General features: G+C 41.0%; 1 protein-coding gene across 4 annotated transcripts in view; it reads left to right on the forward strand.

The window, feature by feature from the left end:
• The first annotated feature begins 216 nt into the window (after nucleotides 1-216).
• The window catches only part of acacb (acetyl-CoA carboxylase beta), a 28,193-nt gene continuing 5,233 nt past the window's right edge, over nucleotides 217-23,176 (forward strand). The window contains exons 1-41 of one of the 4 annotated variants that reach the window (XM_084945363.1): nucleotides 217-525; nucleotides 3,869-4,424; nucleotides 8,459-8,591; nucleotides 8,669-8,807; nucleotides 8,910-9,019; nucleotides 9,146-9,227; nucleotides 9,323-9,421; nucleotides 10,458-10,567; nucleotides 10,689-10,799; nucleotides 11,044-11,253; nucleotides 11,344-11,514; nucleotides 11,642-11,803; nucleotides 11,896-12,059; nucleotides 12,277-12,427; nucleotides 12,509-12,612; nucleotides 12,707-12,788; nucleotides 12,892-13,037; nucleotides 13,138-13,288; nucleotides 13,372-13,506; nucleotides 13,701-13,847; nucleotides 13,944-14,132; nucleotides 14,224-14,324; nucleotides 14,444-14,532; nucleotides 14,632-14,756; nucleotides 14,862-14,975; nucleotides 16,172-16,285; nucleotides 16,389-16,478; nucleotides 16,564-16,682; nucleotides 17,179-17,202; nucleotides 19,303-19,443; nucleotides 19,553-19,652; nucleotides 19,752-19,859; nucleotides 19,971-20,027; nucleotides 20,255-20,296; nucleotides 20,381-20,596; nucleotides 20,741-20,896; nucleotides 21,829-22,032; nucleotides 22,156-22,311; nucleotides 22,394-22,516; nucleotides 22,622-22,891; nucleotides 23,005-23,102. In XM_084945363.1, coding sequence (XP_084801489.1) covers nucleotides 3,889-4,424; nucleotides 8,459-8,591; nucleotides 8,669-8,807; nucleotides 8,910-9,019; nucleotides 9,146-9,227; nucleotides 9,323-9,421; nucleotides 10,458-10,567; nucleotides 10,689-10,799; nucleotides 11,044-11,253; nucleotides 11,344-11,514; nucleotides 11,642-11,803; nucleotides 11,896-12,059; nucleotides 12,277-12,427; nucleotides 12,509-12,612; nucleotides 12,707-12,788; nucleotides 12,892-13,037; nucleotides 13,138-13,288; nucleotides 13,372-13,506; nucleotides 13,701-13,847; nucleotides 13,944-14,132; nucleotides 14,224-14,324; nucleotides 14,444-14,532; nucleotides 14,632-14,756; nucleotides 14,862-14,975; nucleotides 16,172-16,285; nucleotides 16,389-16,478; nucleotides 16,564-16,682; nucleotides 17,179-17,202; nucleotides 19,303-19,443; nucleotides 19,553-19,652; nucleotides 19,752-19,859; nucleotides 19,971-20,027; nucleotides 20,255-20,296; nucleotides 20,381-20,596; nucleotides 20,741-20,896; nucleotides 21,829-22,032; nucleotides 22,156-22,311; nucleotides 22,394-22,516; nucleotides 22,622-22,891; nucleotides 23,005-23,102 — 5,579 coding nt within the window. In that variant the 5' untranslated portion in view covers nucleotides 217-525; nucleotides 3,869-3,888. The other 3 variants (XM_084945364.1, XM_084945365.1, XM_084945366.1) reach the window with 3 other exon arrangements.

Consider the following 23,176-nt stretch of genomic DNA (forward strand, 5'->3'; position numbering starts at 1 on the left):
GATACATTGATTTTAATATGAGCTGAACGGTCTTAAAGTTCAAGTACACCTTTTCCCCATTGTTCATGAACTCAACAGAAGACCGAGGAACCAAACATTTTTCCGCTGATCGGAAATATAGATGCTTACTGCTTTTCTATCGAGCAGGAACATCTTGAGTATACACGATCTTTGGAGGAACCCTTACCTCTGGGAGGGACCCCCTCCCCACGCACAATCCGCTGAGCAGTGGAGGTAGTGGTAGGTGACTTTGACATTTGAAGCTGCTGGCGAGGCACTGTCTATAATCATAAAGACATTGGCAGCGGTAGAGTTTGGAGGGATTCTCGGGTCTTTGTCACATTAATAAGATAATGACGGATGTGTTTTAATTCATGATACGTGATAAGTTCCGAGTGGTGTGGAGGTGTGGGAAATAATCAGTGGGTTTAAATCGGTTAGCCTGGTACTGTAGCTCTCTGGCTGTGCGAAACAACGCCATCAACAACCCGGGAGCAGAGCTGCCCGGTTTCTGAGTTTGTGCAGGTGAGTGAAAATGGCATGTTTTGATTTACGCGTTAACTTTAATTTAAAAGACAGTCTCGTTTTTCTCCAGACTGAACTCTGGAAAAGATCAGATCAGTGCGCTGATTTAACTTTTATGTCAGGCAGAATCAGTTGTTGTTGTGCTTAGTTCAACTTTTCTGTTAGAGTTCACAGATATTTGTATGTTTACGAGGTAAAACGTTCACGCCAGAAGTTGGATGCATTAATAACCTTTTTAAAAGTGACACTCCTATAAAAATTGTTATGTGCTTAACTTTTATTTAGAACAGCAAGTCCTGTGAGAATAAACCTGTTCTTTAAAGAAAAGCACAAGAGAAATAAATCATTCATCTGCTATATGGTATCAGGATATATTTTTAGAAAAATACAGATAAAAAGTAAAGGTATTTCATAAATACATTGCTTCAGATCTTGTTGTTTCTTGAGGAAAGTGACGGTTTAGCCTTTTCCTTTTTTTTTTTTAATGTCAGCTTTAAATTTGCTCCAAAGGATAAATTCACAAATTTTGTGCTTCTGTTATACAAAATGAATGCTAATAAATCCTTATAATTGTTGTTGATTTAAAAAACAAAACAAAAAAACAATGATATCTTTCAATGGGAACACGTGTGTAATGTATATTCTGTATTTGGATGTGTTCAAGTGTTCCTGCTATTGCTGCTGTTTTTTATGGATGTTTTTTTTCTTTCCATCCTCCTTCACCTGAACTTCCCTTCCTTTCATTCCCTCAGTGCTGACCTTTACCCCACATGAAGCAGCGCATGCTCTCCATGTCAGCTGTTACAGGCAGGCTGTTTACAGGACTCGCTGGGAAATGTAGCCTGCAGCCAGGTCCAGCTGTCATAGATAACACACTCATGTGTGTATACATAGGACTTAGTCACCTAAAGTATACACGTGACTGTGTAGATCGTAATTACTTCTCTTGCTTCTGTTTGACTGAATTTACTGAATAATTTTCTTATATGAAATAATATATGTCCTGAGAGAGTATCTGACCCCTGACCTTCAAATCAGTAACTTAAACAGTACACGGAGACAAACACTACTTAGTATTTCAGTTTTTCTTATAGTCATGATGTCTGTGAAGGTTCTCAGTCATCCAGGTCATCGTAGTCAAAGGAGCTTGCAAAGAAAAGCGTCTGGACTTCTTTAAGTTACTTGAAGACGTTTCACCTCTCATCCGAGAAGCTTCTTCAGTTCTAAGGTCAAATGGTGGAGAGTCCCAGATATAAACCTAGTGGGAGTATCCCCCCACAGAGGGACAAAAGGACCCCCTGATGATCCTCTAATCGCCTGAGCCAAGGTGTGAAACTGGGTGTGGGTCCCAATCAGCCAGAGTTTCGGGTGTGTTCATTGTGAAACCTGGCCCCACCTTATCATGCGAATTCCTGAGGTCAGATGGCCCAGGATGTGAGTGGGCGTTAAGGCGTCTGGGAAGGGATCTCAAAACTGGATTATAGATGGCAGAGAGTTGGTGTCGTAAACCCCCGCCTCTGTTCAAAGATGGTCGCTCACAGTGGACATAGATGGCTTCTTTCACTCCTCTTTCAAACCATCTGTCCTCTCTGTCCAAAATGTGAACATTGGCATCCTCGAAAGAGTGTCCTTTATCCTTAAGATGCAGATGGACTGCTGAGTCTTGTCCTGTGGAGGTGGCTCTTCTGTGTTGTGCCATGCGCTTGTGAAGTGGCTGTTTGGTCTCTCCAATGTAGAGGTCTGGGCATTCCTCGCTGCACTGTACAGCATACACCACATTGTTAAGTCTGTGTTTTGGCGTTTTGTCTTTCGGGTGAACCAGTTTTTGTCTGAGCGTGTTGCTGGGTCTGAAATGCACCGGGATGTCATGCTTGGAGAAAACTCTCCTAAGTTTTTCTGATACACCGGCTACATAGGGGATGACAATGTTGTTGCGTCTGAAGAAGCTTCTCGGATGAGAGGTGAAACGTCTTCAAGTAACTTAAAGAAGTCCAGACGCTTTTCTTTGCAAGCTCCTTTGATTATAGTCATGATGTATTTTAATATGCTTTAAAGAGGAGTTCATTTTTTATGGGGATTCATTAAGTTTGGACATCAAAAGAATTGTGCTTTTTCCAAGAAGGAGAAAGACAGATATTTAATAGTGATCTTTTAAAAAATAGTCTTAAACATTAAGTATATGAACAGTTGACCAATTAAAACATAATAATGGCTGGAAAAAAGCAATTACTTCATTGTTTTCTAGTTGTTGTTATAGTCATCATTTGCCCTAAAATGCCAAGTTAAAACAGTCTATCCCATTTTAAAAATCTAGAAATGTCTTTTTTTCCATATTTCTTTGGGGTCATTTCATCTCAAATCACCTTTTACTTGACCATATTTTCCAAAAAACATTTGCAAATTCAAAATTTTGCATTATGTATCACAAACCTTTATACCCTGATAGTGGCCTTTCCTACCATTAAAAATTAGTCAGGATCTGTAATTTGGGAAAGTTACACTGAAAAATTGGGAAAAAAACTAAAAACTAAAACATGAAAGCAGCCCTTTAAAAAAATGCAACAATGTTTCATAAGAACTGAGAATTAATTTTTCATTCCTCCTTAATGAATCTTAATTGATTTGCTACATTTATTTGCATGTTCAGAGAAGATTATATCAGTACTTGTCTTTTTAATGCATCTTAATAAATTTTATTCTTAACATGAATTATCAGACTCATCCAGGACAAAGTGCACGTGGTTTTTGATAATTAAAATCCTGCACATATTTATCAAAATTATTCTCTCAGATAGAGTTAATGTACCACCTGGAAACTCCAGAATTTACATATTTTATTTTTCATTATTGTCAAATACAGCTATAGACCATTCAGACATTGTCTTTAGTTGTCTTTTGCAGAGTTAAGTTCGTTTTATTAATGTATATTCAAATATGGGACTTCACTGAAGGCTTTAATTACAGTGTGGGGCCAAACAAGGCCTGAAAAATGGGCTTTAAAAAAAATCTAGGATAGGAATTCACAGGCAATTATCATACATGTCCAAGATTTCGGGCAACTCAAAGATGGATCATGATCAAGAAATGAGATGATTTGAGATGGAATGACCCTTTTGTGTTTTAGACCAAAACTACAGCTGCAGCTTTCAGCCACCAGGTGGTGTCTGACACTAAACTATTTTTCACATTCATAGTTCAGACTCCAGTTTTTAATGCACTTACAGAAAATCCATTCCAAGTGTCAAAAAGACAGTTGGTATACTGTTAACTTGGCTCACATTTGATGAAAAAATGTTTCTGTGCTCTCGAATTAGTTTTGACATCCGCCTTGTTCCTGTTGCAGTTTCAGGAGGATGTCTGTGAATGCTGGAGTTTGCACTTTGGGGATTTATTCTGTGGGTTCTGCTGCTGTGGAGGATAAATAGTAAGACCGTAACAATGCCCGTGAAAGGGGAGGAACTTCCTTCTGCAGCCGAGGAGGACGTGCCCACTGCACGCAGCCCTGATGCAGGCATGGATCCTCTGTCAACAGTTGCAGCTGCCTCACAACATGCTGAACATAACGTGCCTCAGGCTGCCAGTGCATCTGCGGGTCTTTATGGCAGAATAGTGGACTCTGATGCTCTGCAGGGCTCCATGGAGGCAAATTCAAAACAACCAACGGTGCCGCCGACCACCCAGAAACCTTCTAAGAGCGTCCCACCAATGCTGAGCTCAGGACCTAAGGCGAGGGAGCGCCTGAAGTTTATTCTTGGAGCATCAGAGGATAACTCTTCGGATGAAGAACCTCTGGTCACGAAACCTCCAAGCGGTGCATCTCAGCCACCGACCTCCACCATCAAATCTTCCCCTCCACAGGCGCCTTCTGTAGTACCACAGCCCAGCTCAACGGTCATCAAGTAAGGGCTTTAAGTAAATGAATGTCAGCTATATAGGTTGGGGCGTGTTTTTACTGCTCTGTCATGTTATAAACAAACAAGCTGTTCACGTACACCATTTATACACTTAGCAGTAGCGCGCTCCTTCATGCCCTGTCTCCACAAGCTGCACGAGCTGACCTGTGTTATTGTCACATGCCAAATATCTTGGCTCTATTAATGGAACAAGAGCCTCAGCCAATGACTTTGACAAGCGGTGGTGGCGTTAGTCGAGGTCAGAGCACAGCAAGCGCTTTGAAATTGTCAACAAATGTTAGTTTTCTTCTTGTTCCTCTGCGATATCGGTGAATTAAGAATTACTTTCATACCAACGGGTGGTTTGTGATATCATGGAGGGTACAAGGATTCCTTCAGTGCACACAGGTAAGTAACTAGCTTGACACGAGTAGCTGAATTGACTTATGGTCTTTATTGTAGTTTAAATATTCTTCTTTTTATTATTAATTTTCTTTCTTTCTTTATTTGCTGTTTAAACAGTTTTTTATTATAACTATTTACCAAAAGCATATTCGGGTTACTCTTATACTCTATAATAAACATGGGCTTAAACTGCAGACCCTCAGCTTCAGTTTGAGGGTATTCATATGCATATTAAATGAAGGGTTTAACTGTCAAAGATGTCTAATCTGTAGCCTCCTCTCTTTCGAAATTGGAAAATGACCTCAAAAGCGTGGCCGGTGCCTGCTATTTCCTCATTTTTCATAAATGAACCAGTTAAAAGGTCAGTATTTGTTTTATTTTCTTTATTTTCTTTTTCCTTGGAGCCACAACATGTGGTCAAAGGAACATTCAGTGCATGTAAAACATGCAAGAGAAAAGAGCGGGATCATTAAGCTGCATTCTGACAAAATAAGGAGGCTCTGGTGAACTCTGCAGGTTAAACATGACACCAGTGGCGGTGGTGGAGGCTCACAGGATCCTTTCCATCCAAACGAATCAAGAAGACTCTCTAAAAGGCATCCAAGTGATACTTATTCAAGTCTACTTTCAGAAGAAGACTTGAGCAAACAGAGATGTAGAGACCCACCATAGGGTGCAAACCATACATCCGCCAGGTGAATAGAAAGGTCAGATTAATCTTTGCCAAATATCTTCAGTCTCTGGATGATTATTCCTTGCACAGATTAATCAGTATAAATATCAGAGGGATGGGGAAAAATACGGAAGCCAGAAAAATGCGGCTCAGGAAATAGAGAAAGTCATTTTCCAATTGGAAGGTCGGTGGTTCAATCTCTGCCTCCTTTCAGCCCCTGCGTGTGGTTGGGCAAGACACTGAACCCCAAATTAGAATCTATCCATCACCACTGGAGTGTGAGTGTGAGTAATAAATAAAAGGTGTGTAAATGGGTGGCTATGAATGCCACTGAACTTCATGTTCACAGCACAGATAGGCAATGACCCAAAACATACCCTGAAGCCAACCCAGGAGTTTGAAGAGTACACAAGCTGCAGCAAATCTCAAAGTTAGAAACCGTTTCTTGATTAATATCCATAAGTTCTAGACATGAGATAGCCACTAGCTGACAAAGATTTTGTTATTTTTGTTCAATTAGAAAACTGTTTTGTTTATTTATCCATGTATTTATTGTTTTTATACATGGATATTTATTAGACTGGCTGTAGCTCAACAGGTAGACGAGTCAATGCTAAATATCTTTGGTTAAGTTATTCTCTGATGCGCCCACTGGGGCGTGAATGTGTATGAACGTTAGATGGAAAACACTTGAGCCAAGAAAAAGCTACTAGAGCTCCATCGGCCTGGATTTATGCGTGTTAGTGGGTATATTGTGGTTTACATGGCGAAGAAGAGAAAAGTGAGATGTTTCGAAGCGTCTTCTTATACTTTGTTGTTACTGCACTTAAAAACAAACAAACAAACAAACAAACACACAAAATCAGTCTGCTCGTGTCGTGCGCGACCGTTTTTAGCCCTTTGATGCCCAATAATAAACATTTCCAATAATGGATTTAGTGGAGCACTGCTCGCTTTGTTTCCAAAGAGCAGCCAGCGCTTTGGCTCAGGGGACTTTACTTGCAGATATGCGGCTGCACATGTGGGAGGGGAGAAGGGAGGAAGCGGACAAGAGGAAGCACTTTGTGGAAGTCTCCTTTGTTTTGCTTTTAGGTTTTAAAAACTCTTTTTTTATCCTAGTAGTAACACAGCGCGATGTATCATGGAGGGAAACGACTACCCGAGTATCAGCTTATTCCCATATCTCCACAGGTAAGTCCGATAATGCAGAGGGCTGCTGCAGTTTTCGGTAATGTGATACTTTGGTATGTGGAAACTAAACACAGAACTAGTAGTTACTCTTTGTTGAAACTAGTGCCGCTGCAGCACCTTTTGTAGGCTCGTTTGTGAACAGGAAGGGCCGCTGTAGTTTACGGGCTGTGCACAGCTGCACGCATATAAGGAAACGGTAATAATCAAGCAGTCATTATTGCCGCAAGCCTGTCACTGCGACAAGCCACCGATTTTTCTACTAATCCCCAAGTCGTGGTTATGATTAGATTATCAGTTTGTGCAACGCAGTAGGCGTATCGGGTTAAACTAAACCCTCTTGTCCCGGAAAAAAAGTCAGCAAGTGGTTGATACCGAAATGGAAAGCGTTATCAGAAAGCAGCACACTAACAGACTGTATTTCCCTGAGTGAACAGGAGTGAAGTGTAAAGTTCACGTATCAGCACAGGCGCACAAACTGCTGCTGCGCTGCAGCTTTACTGTGTGGCTTCACTGATGGGGCAAGGGCGTCTCTCCCCGGGGGTGGTTTAAAAAGAAACAGCGAAACCCCGGACTGAACGGCACCCCGGCGGACAGATGACGATAACGATGGTATGTGCGTGAAATGTTCAAATGTTCTGGTGCTGTGCAGTCCAGTTATGTATTTCCAAACATGGGAAAAAGCTTCGCCTGTTTCTTATCGTTGCTCGGTGTGTGTGTGTGTGTGTGTGGTGGGATTGATGTGGTGTGATATCACTTAAAATAAGTACAGCTCAGTTTAACTTATTTGCATTTATTTCGTATTTATCTGTAGTTGATTTATTATTGTTATGTGAAAAATGATAACAGAGACAAACATTTCATTGTCCTTACACCACTACTGCATGGTAGTCTGTGGGCAGAGGTGAAGGGTCCACGGCTGCACTTGTTCAAAATGACTCATATATACATATACCGCTACAAAAAACAACTTAACTGTTCTCTTAACTCTGATTTTTGAAGCCGGGCCTCAAGATTGATGATTTTGGTTTCCACTGACCCTTAAGACATTTTGTTTTCAACAAATTACACAATGTTTATTAGCTAAGATTGTCAAGATTCTGTGTTTGATTTGACTATTTATTTATGAATGACTGATTATTCTGAGTCATTACCTCCAGCTGTACGTCTGCGCTGCTCTGACATGTGAGACGGTGCACTGCCAAAATCAAAACGCCAAATAAAGGGCAGTTTTTAGAAGAACGGTGCTTCGTCTCTCCAGTACTGTTCCAGATTGTAGTCATCTGGGGTGTTTTCACTACTGTTCATGGGGTATAAAGGAAAACAAACAAACAAACATTTTAAGCACACTACACTTTAACATGTCACTGTAGGTAGGTTCTCAGTCATCCAGGCGATGGGAATTATGCTGTGTGTATATAATGAGCAGGAAATTGGACTAAAGGTAAAGTGTGCATGATTACACCATGATGACAACACATGTACATTTATTGGCTTAGCTGTGGTGAACATCTGATAAAAGGGGCTGTCAAGAGTGGTAGATTCAATGCAACATCTGCAGCTATTACTGTGTTCAGGTTACACTGTTTTGTGCGCAGACTCTTGGATTTAAGGGTATAAAAACTGGGCTGCTCCACAGGCTGCCCTTGCTTGTTGCAGAGAGACTGATTCTAGATTTTGGGTTTTGATTTTCAGTTTAAATTCAGTTGCTTGTTGTCTTCATGCAGTTCACTTTTTGGAGGGGTCAAGACTAACTGTGAACTTTCCAATGCAGGCCTAGCATGTCTGGTCCTCACTTGGTGAAAAAAGGACGTGAACACAGAAAGATGGATCTGCACAGGGACTTTACCGTGGCCTCTCCTGCAGAGTTTGTCACAAGATTCGGTGGCAGCCGTGTCATAGAAAAAGTAAGAACGAAACCCTTCTTGAATTTCTAATTTATCTACATTTTTCTGAGCGATATTTATGTTGGGTCCTCTTACAGGTGCTGATCGCTAATAATGGCATCGCTGCAGTCAAATGTATGCGCTCTATCCGCCGCTGGTCCTATGAAATGTTTCGCAATGAGAGGACCATCCGCTTTGTTGTCATGGTAACCCCTGAAGACTTAAAAGCTAATGCAGGTAATTGTTATCAGTCATCGCCTAAAACGTATGTGATGAGCCAGTAGAAATGCTTTTCTTACTGTGAGTAAGCTCTGAGCCTTGCTGCCTGTTTCCCTGCAGAATACATTAAAATGGCCGACCACTATGTGCCTGTACCCGGTGGCACCAACAATAACAACTATGCCAACGTGGAGCTGATAGTTGACATTGCAAAAAGGATTCAAGTGGAGGTGCTACTCACCGTTTATTTAAACAGCGGTTCTTTTTAGCACGGGCCCACCGTGCTGTATTCAGTTGTTACTTTCTCTGCCTGTAAATAAACAACAGTCTGTTTCTGTGCACATTGCTCTTTACAGGCTGTCTGGGCTGGTTGGGGTCATGCATCTGAAAATCCCAAACTGCCTGAGCTCCTGAGTAAAGCGGGCATTTCATTTTTGGGTAAAAGAGCAGTTTCTTTCATTTTATTACTTTCATTTAGTTAGAAAGCTTTGTGCTGCTTCTCATGATAAATTGACCTCTGCTGTTTCTCTCAGGGCCATCCAGTAAAGCCATGTGGGCTTTGGGGGATAAAGTGGCTTCTTCCATTGTGGCCCAGAGTGCCGACATTCCCACACTACCATGGAGTGGATCAGGTGATGCTTTTCCTCTCTGCACTAACTCCGCCATAAACAAAGCAGCTCTAAGCAGGTGTGAGAGAGTTATCACTGTGCTCTATGCAGTCCTGTGAAAGCTATGTACACCTTTACTGCTTCAATAGGAATTAAGATGGTAAGTAGTAGCCGGGTGCTGCTAATTGAATGTGCTTGATTAACTGGTCATCAGCAGATATGAACATCTTTACAAAAGCAGAAGTTCAGCAACACAATGCTGAGGAGTAAAGAGATCAGCAATGATCTCAGAGAAGCGATTGTTGTTGCCCATAAATCTGAGAGTGGTTATAAATCAGTTTTCACACAAGTTAAAGTCCATCATTTTACAGTGATTAATCATAAGTAGAAAACATTCAAAACATTGTTCAATCTTCCCTGGAGTAGACTGAAATTTGATTGCGCACCAGATTAAGATGTAGTTACACAAACTCCACAGGCCTCAGTTGGCACGTTAAATGTTAAAGTTCTTGACAGTGGAAGTAGAAAAAGACTGAACAGGTATGGCCTGCCTGAAAGAGTTACCAGGAAAAAAAACAAAACGTGGCAGCACGGCATAGGTTTGCAGAGTTGCTACCGAACAAACAAAATGTCCTTCGGACAGACGAGACCAAAGTGGAGATGTTTGACCCTGATGCAGCGCGTTGTGATTGGTGAAATCCAAACACAGCATATCGGCATAAACACCTAATAATAACTGTAAAGCACAGTGGTGGCACAGACCTGTGCACATTGCCGTCACTCAGTCTGTCATGAACTACTTTGTATACCAGAGTCAGAGTCAAAGTCCAGACCTTAGCCCAACTGATATACTGTGGCGATTCCTTAAAGGAAAAATGTGAACGAATGCCCACAAACCTCAAAGAACTGATTGTTTAAAAAAACAAAAACAGTGGGTTGCATGACTGTTACATGCATTAAACTTGTAATGTGCTATTTTGCACATGGCGTAGACTCTATTATGTAGTACATACTCAGTTGGGACCACTTTGTTCTTACCTAGTGTGTGCTTGTGCTCCAGATCTGAGACTGGACTGGGCTGAAGAGGACCAAAGAGAGGGCAATGTCATCAATGTTCCTCCAGAGGTCTACAAACAGGGCTGTGTTCACGATGTAGACGAGGGGATAGCGGTAAGTATAGTAACAAATCAACAATATTAATATCTACAAATTAATTTGTTTTAATCGAAATCTTTAGTACATACTTTCGGTTATAAGTTATGTCTGGTGCGTATTTTTCTTTTCTCTTCAGGAAGCTGAGAAAATTGGTTATCCAGTTGTAATCAAGGCCTCTGAGGGTGGAGGTGGAAAGGGTATTCGGAAAGTTGAGTGCTCTGATGATTTCCCAGGTTTCTTTAGACAGGTTTGTGCAGTTACGTTTTACAAACTAATGTCTAATTTACCCAGTTTCTTTTCATTTTCTTAGTAGCCGGGATGTCCACACTCAATTGTTAATTTGCATGGTCACAAAATAAAATAAAATGGCACAGTACTCAGTTTGATAGACTTCCAGATTACAGCTCTATACTATATAAACTGTGATTGGATAGGCTGTGATTGTCGAGGAACAAGAAGACTTTACACTTCATGTGTTATTCTGAGTGCAGGTCCAGACGGAGGTGCCCGGCTCACCCATCTTCATCATGCAGCTGGCTCAGCGTGCGAGACACCTGGAGGTCCAGATTCTGGGGGACATGTATGGAAATGCCATCTCTCTTTTTGGACGAGACTGCTCCATCCAGAGGAGGCACCAGAAGATCATCGAAGAGGCTCCTGCCACCATAGCTCCCGCTTCAACATTAGAGCAAATGGAGCGGGTAAGTTTATGTCTTTGTATTCTAACGCTAACACCATAACGTCTGCTCTTAGAGACATATTGTCTCCTCATTATTTGCTTTGTGGCCTAGTGTGCTGTGCGACTGGCCAAGATCGTAGGCTATGTGAGCGCAGGTACTGTGGAATATCTCTACTCTGAAGATGGAAGTTTCCATTTTCTGGAGCTGAATCCTCGCCTGCAGGTGGAACATCCTTGTACAGAGATGATCGCAGATGTAAACTTGCCAGCTGCTCAACTTCAGGTAAACCTCGGTTAGGAGGCTCAGACACATAATTATACCCAAGGAACAAAATGAGAAATTTGTTCTTATTGATCCTACAGATGCTGATCAGATTCTCCCATCTAAATATTTGCTTAATCTCTCACAGATTGCGATGGGCATCCCACTTCACAGAATTAAGGACATACGTGTGCTTTATGGAGAAAGTCCCTGGGGTGACACCATTATTAACTTTGAGTCTCCAGATTGCGTCCCTCGTCCGAGAGGCCACGTCATAGCTGCACGGATCACCAGTGAGAACCCAGATGAGGTGGACTTCAGCTTCATTAACCAGGAAACATAATACTGTGTATGTACTGTTCATGTTTTTTAAACCACTGATTCACACTCACTCACTCACAGGGGTTCAAGCCCAGTTCGGGCACCGTGCAGGAGCTGAACTTCCGCAGCAGTAAGAACGTCTGGGGTTATTTCAGTGTGGGCGCGACTGGTGGCCTACACGAATTTGCAGATTCCCAGTTTGGACACTGTTTTTCATGGGGCGAGAACCGTGAAGAAGCCATTTCGTAAGCTCCTTTATTTTATTTTAATTGTATTTTTTCCTATTATCAGCTACTTGTAGGCTGTGCGGCAAAGAGTACCGCTTTACCTGATTCCAGATAAAGCGGTACTCTGTTAGAAGATGCAGCATGCTTTTGCCAGCAGTACAGTTGTCTTAAATTTGTCAGCCTTAATTGGAGTTAGATTGTTAGTGTGTGTATTTGGGTTTTCTGTATTTTCCAGAAACATGGTGGTGGCTATGAAAGAGCTGTCCATCAGAGGTGACTTTCGGACGACGGTCGAATACCTCATTAAATTACTTGAAACCGAAAGCTTCAGAAACAATGACATTGATACCGGATGGCTGGATCATCTCATTGCAGAGAAAGTGCAGGTAAGAGACTGAAGACGGATATGGACCATTAAACTTGTGTATAATTCCTTTAATTCACAAAGCCACGTGTTCTTTCTGCAGGCAGAGAGACCAAATACCCTGCTTGGTGTTGTCTGTGGGGCTTTGCTTGTTGCAGATGCTATCTTCAGAAAGAGCATGTCTGACTATCTACATTCCCTGGAAAGGTCAGTAGGCACTTGTCGTTAATGTTTCACTGCAGCGCTCTTCCCGTGTCTTTATGCAATTGAGTCTTATAAACATTATCTGCTGCATCTGTAGAGGTCAGGTACTGCCTGCAAACAGTCTGCTCAACTCTGTCAATGTGGACCTAATATATGAAGGAGTCAAATTCTGTCTGAAGGTATCTGTTTTGTTCCTTTCCAGTTTTTTGTTTTTTGTTTTTTTTAAAAATTCAGCCTCTTACCTTTTTTTAATGAATAGATTATCACTGCTGTTTCCTGCAGGTGGCTCGCCAGTCCCCAACAACATATGTCGTTATTATGAATGGCTCGCACATCGAAATAGACGTCCACCGTTTGAACGATGGCGGCCTCCTGCTGTGCTACAATGGCAGCAGCCATATAACCTACATGAAGGAAGAAGTGGACAGGCAAGGCTACCACTGCGGGGTTTTTTGGGGTTTTTTCAGTTTGGTTATTTACTTCTGGTTTAACTGATTACTCATTACCGGTACTATTTTAACCTTTCAGGTTTCGCATCACCGTTGGCAACAAGACCTGTGTTTTTGAGAAGGAGAATGACCCCACGGTCCTACGCTCGCCCTCTGCTGGCAAACTGCTGCAATACATCGTTGAGGATGGAGATCATATTTTTGCAGGGGAAACTTATGCAGAGATTGAGGTAACAGAATATACGGTGGATAGGATTTTGTGACTTATGCCATTTGTGCCGGTTCGTTTTGCTTACTTGTCCTTATTATTCAGGTGATGAAGATGGTGATGACGTTGACTGCGCAGCAGTCTGGCTGTATCCACTTTGTCAAGCGACCGGGAGCGGTTCTGGAGCCTGGCTGTGTGGTGGCACGTATGGATCTGGATGATCCCAGCAGTATACACAGGGTGGGTTATTCCAGAGCACATCAAAATCTTCATTTCGAATTTTTTGCAAAAAATTCTAGCAATACTTTGGTGTCCTGTTTACATATTTGGTCTGTATCTATTCATTTTATTTTCTTTTACTTCAGTGTAAGTTCTTCCTGTTATTGAAATTGCTGTCAAAACTTGCTCTCATTTTCTTTCCTCTTCCTTCACAGGTGGAACTCAACACAGCGGTGCTACCGCCTCAGCAGCCACTTCCCATGGCTGGGGAAAAGCTTCACCAGGTGTTCCACAGTGTTCTTGAAAACCTGGTTAATGTCATGGATGGGTACTGCCTTGAAGAACCCTACTTTAGCACCAAGGTATATATCAGCCCTTCTGCCACTGCAGATTTCTCATTACAAGACACAAAAGCGTTTTATTGACGTATACGAGCATGTTTGCATGTAAACCTACAGCTGAAAGAGTGGGTTGCTACCCTGATGAAGACTCTAAGGGACCCCTCACTGCCGCTTTTGGAACTTCAAGAGATCATGACCAGCGTGGCTGGCCGTATTCCACCTACTGTTGAGAAAGATATCCGCAAAGTCATGGCTCAGTACGCGAGCAACATCACCTCCGTCCTCTGCCAGTTCCCCAGTCAAAGGGTAAAATGCTATGCAAAGGCTGCTTGTGAGCTTTTTAAATAAATCGCTTTTACCAGTGTGATAAGATGACGTTTGGCTTATCTGATTCCAGATTGCAAACATTTTAGACAGCCATGCAGCAACCTTGCAGAGGAAAGCTGACCGAGAGGTTTTCTTCATGAACACTCAGAGCATTGTACAGCTGGTGCAGAGGTCTTTTTTTTTTTCCCCATTTGGTCAGATGCATATTGTGTAGTGGTGGTAGTAGCAGTAATATCTTTGAATTATGTTACCGTTGTAATTGTTGACACATCTGAATTTTTTCTGTTCAGATATCGGAGTGGAATCCGTGGCTACATGAAATCTGTGGTTCTTGATCTGTTGAAGCGCTACCTGCAGGTAGAGATGCAGTTTCAGCAAGGTAACATCAGCACCCCTTCAGGTTTTATGTCACCTCTTCTTTATTGCAATTGCAGCTCCGTTATGATGGAAACGCTTTTTTTTTTTTGGTCCTTAACAGCTCACTATGATAAGTGTGTCATCAACCTGAGAGAGAAGCACAAACCTGACATGAGTCCTGTGCTCGACTATATCTTCTCTCATGCTCAAGTATCCAAGAAGAACGTCCTGGTCACAATACTCATTGTAAGGCTCTCATCGTTTTTCACTGACGCAAACCTGATAACCGTTCATCCTACACAAAGTCACGTGGACGGACAGTGATGAAGGTTTGTCTTTAACTTTGTATAGGATCAGTTGTGTGGACGGGATCCCACTCTGGCAGATGAGCTCATGGCTATTTTGAATGAACTCACACAGCTTAGCAAGATGGAGAACTCAAAGGTAGCCTTGAGAGCTAGACAGGTAAGAGAGCTTGCATTGAGTTTTGCTATTTATTTTTAATATAGTAAACCTTTTAGAGAGAGAGAAGCAAAAACTGTAGGAATGTCCAAATCAACATTCTGTCTCATTCTTAAAAAGAAGGTCTGCACTGACCAGCCCAGCAACACCAAAAGGCCTGAAAGACCACAGGAGACAAATAAATTGGATGGTGACAGAATTTTTTTGTGGTTAAGAAAATAATGCCTCAAAAAAACCCTCAAGAACAACAAGGTGCAAACCGCTGGTTACACTCAGGAACACGGAGGCCAGATTGGAATTGGCCAGAAAAGATCTGACGGATGCTGCACCTTTGTGGCAGAAAATTCTTTGAACAGATGAAACCAGAATGAACTTGTACCAGACTGATGGGAAAAGGAAAAATATGGAGGAGGATCCAAAGCATTATCTGTAAACATGGTGGAGACAAAGCTATGGCATGGGCATGTATGGCTTCCAGTAGAACTGGGTATCTAGTGTTTATTGATGATGTGACTGCTGATAGACACGCAGGATGAATTCTGAAGTGTACAGGCCTGTACTCTCTGCAAACTGGTAATGATCCAAAGCGTACTGCAAACACAACCCAAGAGTTTGTCAAAGGCAAATAAATGGGATATTCTTCCGAAGAAGAAAAAAGTTTTGTTTTCCTTTCCCCCCCCAGAAATCTTTCATTGACCAAGTCTGTCACCTGATCTCAACCCAACAAAGCAGCTTTTCAGTTATTAAGCTGAAGGTGTCTGTGGTATAAGCCTGGCAGAGCATTTTAAGGGAGGAAGCAAAGCCTTTTGTGATGTTCATGAGTTCTAGACTTTCAGGCAGCCACTGACTTCTAAGGATTTTCATCCAAGGATTAAAAACAGTTCTTATATATAAAATTATGTTAGTTTGTCCAGTTATTTTGAGCCTCTGAAAATGGTGGACTGTGCATTAAAAACTACTATAATTAGTAGTAAACCCATAGAATTAAAGATGAAAGTCGTCACTTCGATCGTGTCAAGATTTTTTTGATTTGAAATCCACTGTGGTGATTGACAGAAGCAAAGCTACATGATTCTGTCTTTGTCCAACAAATTACAGATCTAACTGCATATGTTTTGTTGAAGTTTGAATAATCATGCATCTGCTTTCAAGTTATTTTATTTGACTATGTTGTTATAGTATTTGCAAATATCTCATAGGTCCTGATTGCTTCTCATTTACCATCATATGAACTGAGACACAACCAGGTGGAGTCCATCTTCCTGTCAGCCATTGATATGTATGGTCACCAGTTCTGTCCAGAGAATTTGAAGGTTGGCTTTGTGTTTTGTATTTTAAAAAAATGTTTTTGTTACATCACTTTAGAGCAGCACATTTATACCGTGAATAATAAATATATTTTTTTATTTGCCACAGAAACTCATTCTCTCTGAAACCTCAATTTTTGACGTTTTGCCCAACTTCTTCTATCACTCCAATCAAGTTGTATGCATGGCTGCTTTGGAGGTATGGTTAGTGCATTCACACAGACATGTTCTGTCTTATGCGTTTTTATTAAATGGTCATTCTGTTGTTCTGTCTTGACTTTCAGGTGTACGTCCGCAGAGGTTACATCGCCTATGAGCTAAACAGCATCCAGCATCACCAGCTGCAGGATGGAACATGCGCTGTAGACTTTCAGTTTATGTTGCCATCATCACATCCAAACAGGTGACACTTTTACTTCACACCGAGCCACGGACGAATCAAATGATATTCTCTAATTTCTGAGTCACGAATGAGTCACTACCACCTCCAAATTTGACCACATATTTCCTCTTTGTAGCATCCGAGGCTGTAAGCTTTCTCTTTCTCTGTGGAGATCGTTCAGTTGTATTGATGGGGATTCTTTAAAGAGACTTTTCATATGAAATCCAGGCCTTAAAAACATCATTTAGGTGTCCTCTGTACAATGGTGGCCTGATCGATTACCGGTAATCCAGAAAAGAAATGTTCACCTGTCCCCATGGGGTACAGGTGCAGTGCCACCCTGGTGCTGTGAAGTAACATATGGCTAACCCTGAATGCAGTTTTGCCATACTTGACTTTGATGTGAATGTGCTTAGTCTCTTTAAAATTGCTTCAGTCTAATCATATTACCAGACGTAGTAGACATACAGTTTGATCATGCACTGCTAATATTCACCTGTTAATCATCTTATTTCAGAGGGAGCAGCCCTACTCTGAACAGGTAGAGTAAAGCTCCTCCCAAACAACCAAACCACCGTATCGTCTGTTTGTCTCACAGAAATGCATGCTGGATGCATCATGTTGCTTTTTCCTTCTGCCCAGATACATTTGCTTAAGGACTGATTTGTCCTTTTAAATTCACTTTTATGCTGAACTGGGCCAGCTGATTTTTTTTCTGCTTCTTTCAACATGTAAAGCATAGCTGGGCTTTTTAAGAGGCACATTTTCAGCTTTTTTTTTCATGTTCCTCTTAAAAACCTCAGGCCTGAAATTACATTAGTTGTTACCTAATGGCCAGCCTGCATTCTCCAACTTTTAATTTGCAAATCTAAAACCCGATATAGTAACAGTTGCTCTGGATTACAACAGCTCATAATCCCTTTCAGCTCACTTCCTGATGGGGGAATCAGCTTTGAACTGAGCCGGACTTGAGTCATGCATCTACTGACATCACTTGGACTTTAGCTGATGACTTGACTTGGCGATCCTCCCTATACGCCGAGATAAAAATACATTACTTAGCTAATCAGCCAGACAGCAGATAATCGGGCCACGTAAGCAGAAGACAAAGGTGCATGCACATAGGCACATAATAAAATTCAGGCAGTAAAACATTATATTCCATAATTTAAATGACCGAGTATTGTGCAAAAGTCTTGAGCCACCCCTTGTTTTGTCATATTTTGTTTCCAAGGAGCCAGACTTCATTTTATTGTGCTTTTTTTTTCTTTTCCAAAGTGGTCTTGGTCAACAGTTATTCTGGCTTTCTGGAGGACTTTCAAAGTTTTTCTTTGAAATTGGCGGCTTTTTCACTTATTTTCAGTTCAATCCTAATATCTGATTATTTTCAAAGGTGATTGCCAAAGGAGCTATTAGCTGAAAACTTGGCATATCTTGCCATGCTATTCAGTGTGTCCTTAAAAAGAAAAGAGGAAACTGGAAAAAGAAGTTTCAGGCCTTAAAATAACAAACAAAAACCCTACAGCTGGTTAAGTCTTTGTCAGGAAAAAAAAATCCACCCAAGTCTGTCAAAGACTGACTGTAAAGGATACATTCTTAGGAAAGGGGAACAGGGAGAAAAGGCTGATGTTCGCTAAATTACACGAGAACTGGACTGAATATCAGCAGCAACAGATCTTTTTTTTTTTTTTTTTTTTGAGTGATGAACCCATATTTGACATTTTTGCTTCAAATCATCATCAATGTGTACAGAGGAAGTCAGGAGCGAGGAACAGTGAGTGTATACAGCCCTCTGTGGGTGGAGGCGCAGTTGTGATTTAGGGCTATATTTCCATCAGTGGTGTTTGGAATCTTGTCAAAATAGTCCTACTTGCATGACAAGGATCCCAAACACACTGTCAGTGCAGTAAAAGCAGACCTGGATTAAAAACCCCCACAGTGGAGCACTATCAGTAACGGATTGGCCTCCCAGGAACCCAGACCTCAACATAATTGAAGCAATGCGGGGTCATCTTCACAGAGAACAGAACAAAAGGCAGCCAACATCCAAAGAAGAGCTTTGAATGTCCTTTAAGAAGCCTGGAGAACTATTCCTGTAGACTACATAAAGATATTAGAAGAAAGTTGCTTGAGAGAGTTCAGACAGTGTTGATGAATAAAGGTGGTCTCACCTTTACTTTCAAGCTTGTCAGAATTGTGCAGATGCAGTTTTTGCCTTATATACTGTTTTTCCACGTATGTTTGCACGTTTCAGCAAAATATGAAGAAATGAGTGGCAGTTTAAGACTTCATCACTGTACAAAATCTGATACTAACAGGTTCTGTCAGTTGTGTATATATAACCTGTTACCCACCCTTACTGGACTTGACTGAGAACTTTATGCTTAGGACTTGTAACCTTAAAAAAATCCTTTAAGCTGCCTCTGCTATCACCTGTATGCTATTCCAATATGATCTGATGGTGGTGACACTCTGTAATTTGTTTTTAAATAGACAAGACGTGTTATCCACTCTTGCTTTAATTGCTCTCTTTATGAATTTTTGGGCATCTTGTTCGTTAGTTTTATTGAAGAACATGTCTCACCTCATTGTCCAGTGGTTTTGACTTATTTTTAAATGTATTTTTTTTTTTTTTTTTTAGGGTTCCTGTGCCAGTCAGTGGATCAGGCCAGTTTAAATTGAGAAGGCAGGGCAGTGAGCTCCTCCTGGATGGAGCCTTGTCTCCACCATGCCAGCGAATGGGGGCCATGGTGGCTTTTCAGTGTTTTGATGACTTCAAAAGGTCTTTTTTTTTTTTTTTTTTTTTTTTTTTTTTTTTTTAATTTTAAATTTGATGAATTATCTCAAAGTGAAATTAATCAAATGTTAATGTCTTTCTTTTGGTTTTGCAGGAATTTTGATGAAGTTCTTTCCAGTTTTGCCGAGCCACTTATGGAGAATACTCCTTTCTCTGAGTCCTGCTCCAGCTTCTACGATGAGGAGCACTTCAAGGTGAGCGGCTGTGACTGTATAAGGAGGACGGGGCTTAACAATAATTAGACTGTTTTAATCTATATGTGCACGCTCTGATTTCTCTTTTATCTCCTGCAGAGTGCCAGGGAGAACCCAATCCACATCATTAATGTGTCCATAAAAACAGCAGACACAGAAGATGACGATGCCTTGGTCCGAGCCTTTACTGCCTTTGGACAGTCAAAGGTTACCAACCAAATCTAAAATAAAGCATTCTTCTTTTAAATAGCAGATCACAGTTTTCCTTTTTTTAATTTTTAGTGATTTTGACTTTTTATTTTATTTATTTTTTTACAGAAAGCTATTCTCTTCGAGTATGGAATAAGGAGAATCACCTTTCTGATTGTACAGAAGGTAATTGTGTATCTTATGTGCAGTGCATCATGATCATAGATGGCTTTAATTTCATTCACATATCACTTTTCATAAAATCAAGATTTGGGGGGGTACTTACCTTGACTAAATCCTATTGTTTGTGTTTTTCCATTTTTATTTCATTTTCCATTTGGAAAGTCCTTGCAGGCTACTTTTACTTTGAAAGGCTGCCGTCTAATTATTGTTTTAAATTTTCATTTAAACAGAGAGAATTCCCCAAGTTCTTCACATTCAGAGCTAGAGACGGGGTAAGTGTTTTTAAACAACCTGCATTTACAGAGCTGACATGTCATTTCTAAGGAAACGATGACTGAATCTGTGCTTCCCTTCAGTTTCAGGAAGATCGTATTTACCGGAATCTGGAGCCAGCTTTGGCCTTTCAGCTGGAGCTCAACCGAATGAGGAACTTTGACCTGACAGCTGTTCCCTGCGCCAACCACAAGATGCACCTCTACCTGGGAGCTGCTCGTGTTCAGGAGGGTGCTGAAGTTACGGACTACCGCTTCTTCATCCGAGCAATTATCCGCCACTCAGATCTCATTACAAAGGTGAGTAAACAGAACAAATTTTGACTTTTGTTTTATATATCCAACAAGATGAGAAATGTGCTTGTAGCATGTGTTATTTTGCTGTTTGAAAAAGATTTTTGCACTCAAAGAACTTAAAGCCACTACATGTTTATTAATAACCAGGAAGCTTCATTTGAATACCTCCAAAATGAGGGAGAACGTCTGCTGTTGGAAGCCATGGATGAGTTGGAGGTGGCCTTCAGTAACACCAGTGTTCGCACAGACTGCAATCACATCTTCCTCAACTTCGTCCCCACTGTAATCATGGACCTATCTAAAGTCAGTGTTCTGCAATCTCTATTGCAGTATATCTTCACAATAAGTTATTAAGACAAAAATATGCATAAAGTTCTCGAGATTATAGTATATTTTATTTTGGTGAATAAATTGTGCTATGACTTTTTTTTTTTTAATATACACCACATAATATTAGTGTTTTATCAGTCTTTCAGGTATGATTCTCTCTTTCATAAATGTTTTATTGCTTTTAATATTTTACTACTTGTTTGTTACTAATATTTTGTTGTATCAGTAGAATAGAATAGAATAGAATAGAATTCAACTTTATTGTCATTGCACATGCACAGGTACAGGGCAACGAAATGCAGTTTGCATCCATCCAGAAGTGCTTTAGTGATATAGATATATTACAATATATATTAACAATAATATAGATATGTAAGTATATTACAGAAATGGGTCTATTATGGTATGTTATAATGTACACAGTATGAAGTATGTTGTGAATATTCTATAACTATAAGTATGTACAGGCTGTAGTGAGTACAAGCTATGTACAGGCTATGAACAGGATATAAATATGAAATAAAAAAAACTATACAGAAATGTGAACTATGCAAGTTATAAACAGTTGTAGGATTAAAAATTATCGTATGTACAGAATTATTATTTACACAGAACTATACAGTAGTGCAGTTAAGATAAGTGAGATATGTGGATAATTTCTACAGAGGCTATATAAAGTGCTGGTGGTTCAGTCCATGTTATTATTGTGTGTTTGAGGGTACAGTTGTCCATTGTGTGTGTAGGTGGTTGTGGTGTGTGTATGTCCAGTCCATGAGTTTAGTGTGGGTCAGATGTCAGGAGGCAGAGTAGTCCACATTCACAGATTCGATACCTAAACTGTGACCTGTAAAGCCTTCAGACTTCACATGTAACATGCTTGCTTGTCCTGATCTTTGATTTATCAGATCGAGGAGTCTGTCCGCTCCATGGTGATGCGATATGGCAGTCGCCTTTGGAAGCTGCGCGTCCTTCAGGCAGAGCTGAAGATCAACATCCGCCTTACACCGACTGGGAATGCCATTCCCATCCGCCTGTTCCTTACTAATGAATCTGGCTATTATTTGGATATCAGCTTGTATAAAGAAGTCACTGACCGAAGTTCTGGACAGGTGAGGACAGTGTGTTTAGCTTTCTTTCTTTCTTTTTTTTTTTTTAAACCACCAGGCGTTCATATTTTATTTTTCACGGTCATACAAATGTAAAAAATCAACTTGCCAATTTTCCCTTCTCAGATCATGTTTCAGTCATATGGGGATAAGCAGGGCCCCTTGCACGGGATGTTAATCAACACCCCCTATGTGACAAAAGACCTGCTGCAGGCCAAACGCTTCCAGGCTCAAACTCTGGGTACTACATATGTCTATGATTTCCCTGAGATGTTCAGACAGGTACTGTTAGCTCACTGATTTACTTATTTCAGTCTTTGATTTTCTGATGTTGTCTAAGCTCACTGCGAAACTCTTCTCGTAGGCGTTATTGAAGCTTTGGGGTCCAGGGGACAAATGCCCAAAGGATGTGCTGATGTGCACTGAGCTCGTCCTGGACCCTCAAGGCCGACTGGCGCAGATGAACCGCCTGCCTGGAGACAACGATGTAGGATTTTTTTGTTTTGTTTTGTTTGTTTGGTTTTAAAGATCATTTTCGTCAAAGGATGTTTCTTTAGTGATGCTTTTACCGATTATAATGATTCTCCTCCAGGTGGGAATGGTTGCTTTCAGGATGAAAATGAAAACTCCGGAGTACCCAGAGGGCCGAGACATTATTGTCATCTGTAATGACATCACTCACATGATTGGCTCATTCGGCCCTCAAGAGGACGAGCTGTTCGTCAGAGCCTCAGAGCTGGCTCGCGCAGAAGGCATCCCCCGAATTTACCTTGCAGCCAACAGTGGGGCGCGCATTGGCCTCGCTGAAGAAGTCAAACACATGTTCCATGTGGCCTGGATTGACCCCGCTGACCCCTACAAGGTCTCTACACGTGTTCACTTTGTGAAAGCAGATGAAATAACCACTGATTATTGCAGCTCTTATTTTACATTTATAGTGGGTTGTTGTTGTTGTTGTTGTTTTTCTTCCTGCAGGGTTTCCAATACCTTTATCTGACACCTCAGGACTACACCCGTATCAGCGCCACCAATTCTGTTCACTGTCAGCATGTAGAAGAAGGTGGAGAGTCCAGGTACGATCTGTGCTCAAAGGAAGTTGCAAAGTATTTGACATCCTTTACTTTTTGGATGCTTGTAAAGTATTTTA

This window comes from Perissodus microlepis, chromosome 12, assembly GCF_051167445.1.
Source record: "Perissodus microlepis isolate ML-2025 ecotype Zambia chromosome 12, ASM5116744v1, whole genome shotgun sequence".
Lineage (NCBI taxonomy): Eukaryota > Metazoa > Chordata > Actinopteri > Cichliformes > Cichlidae > Perissodus > Perissodus microlepis.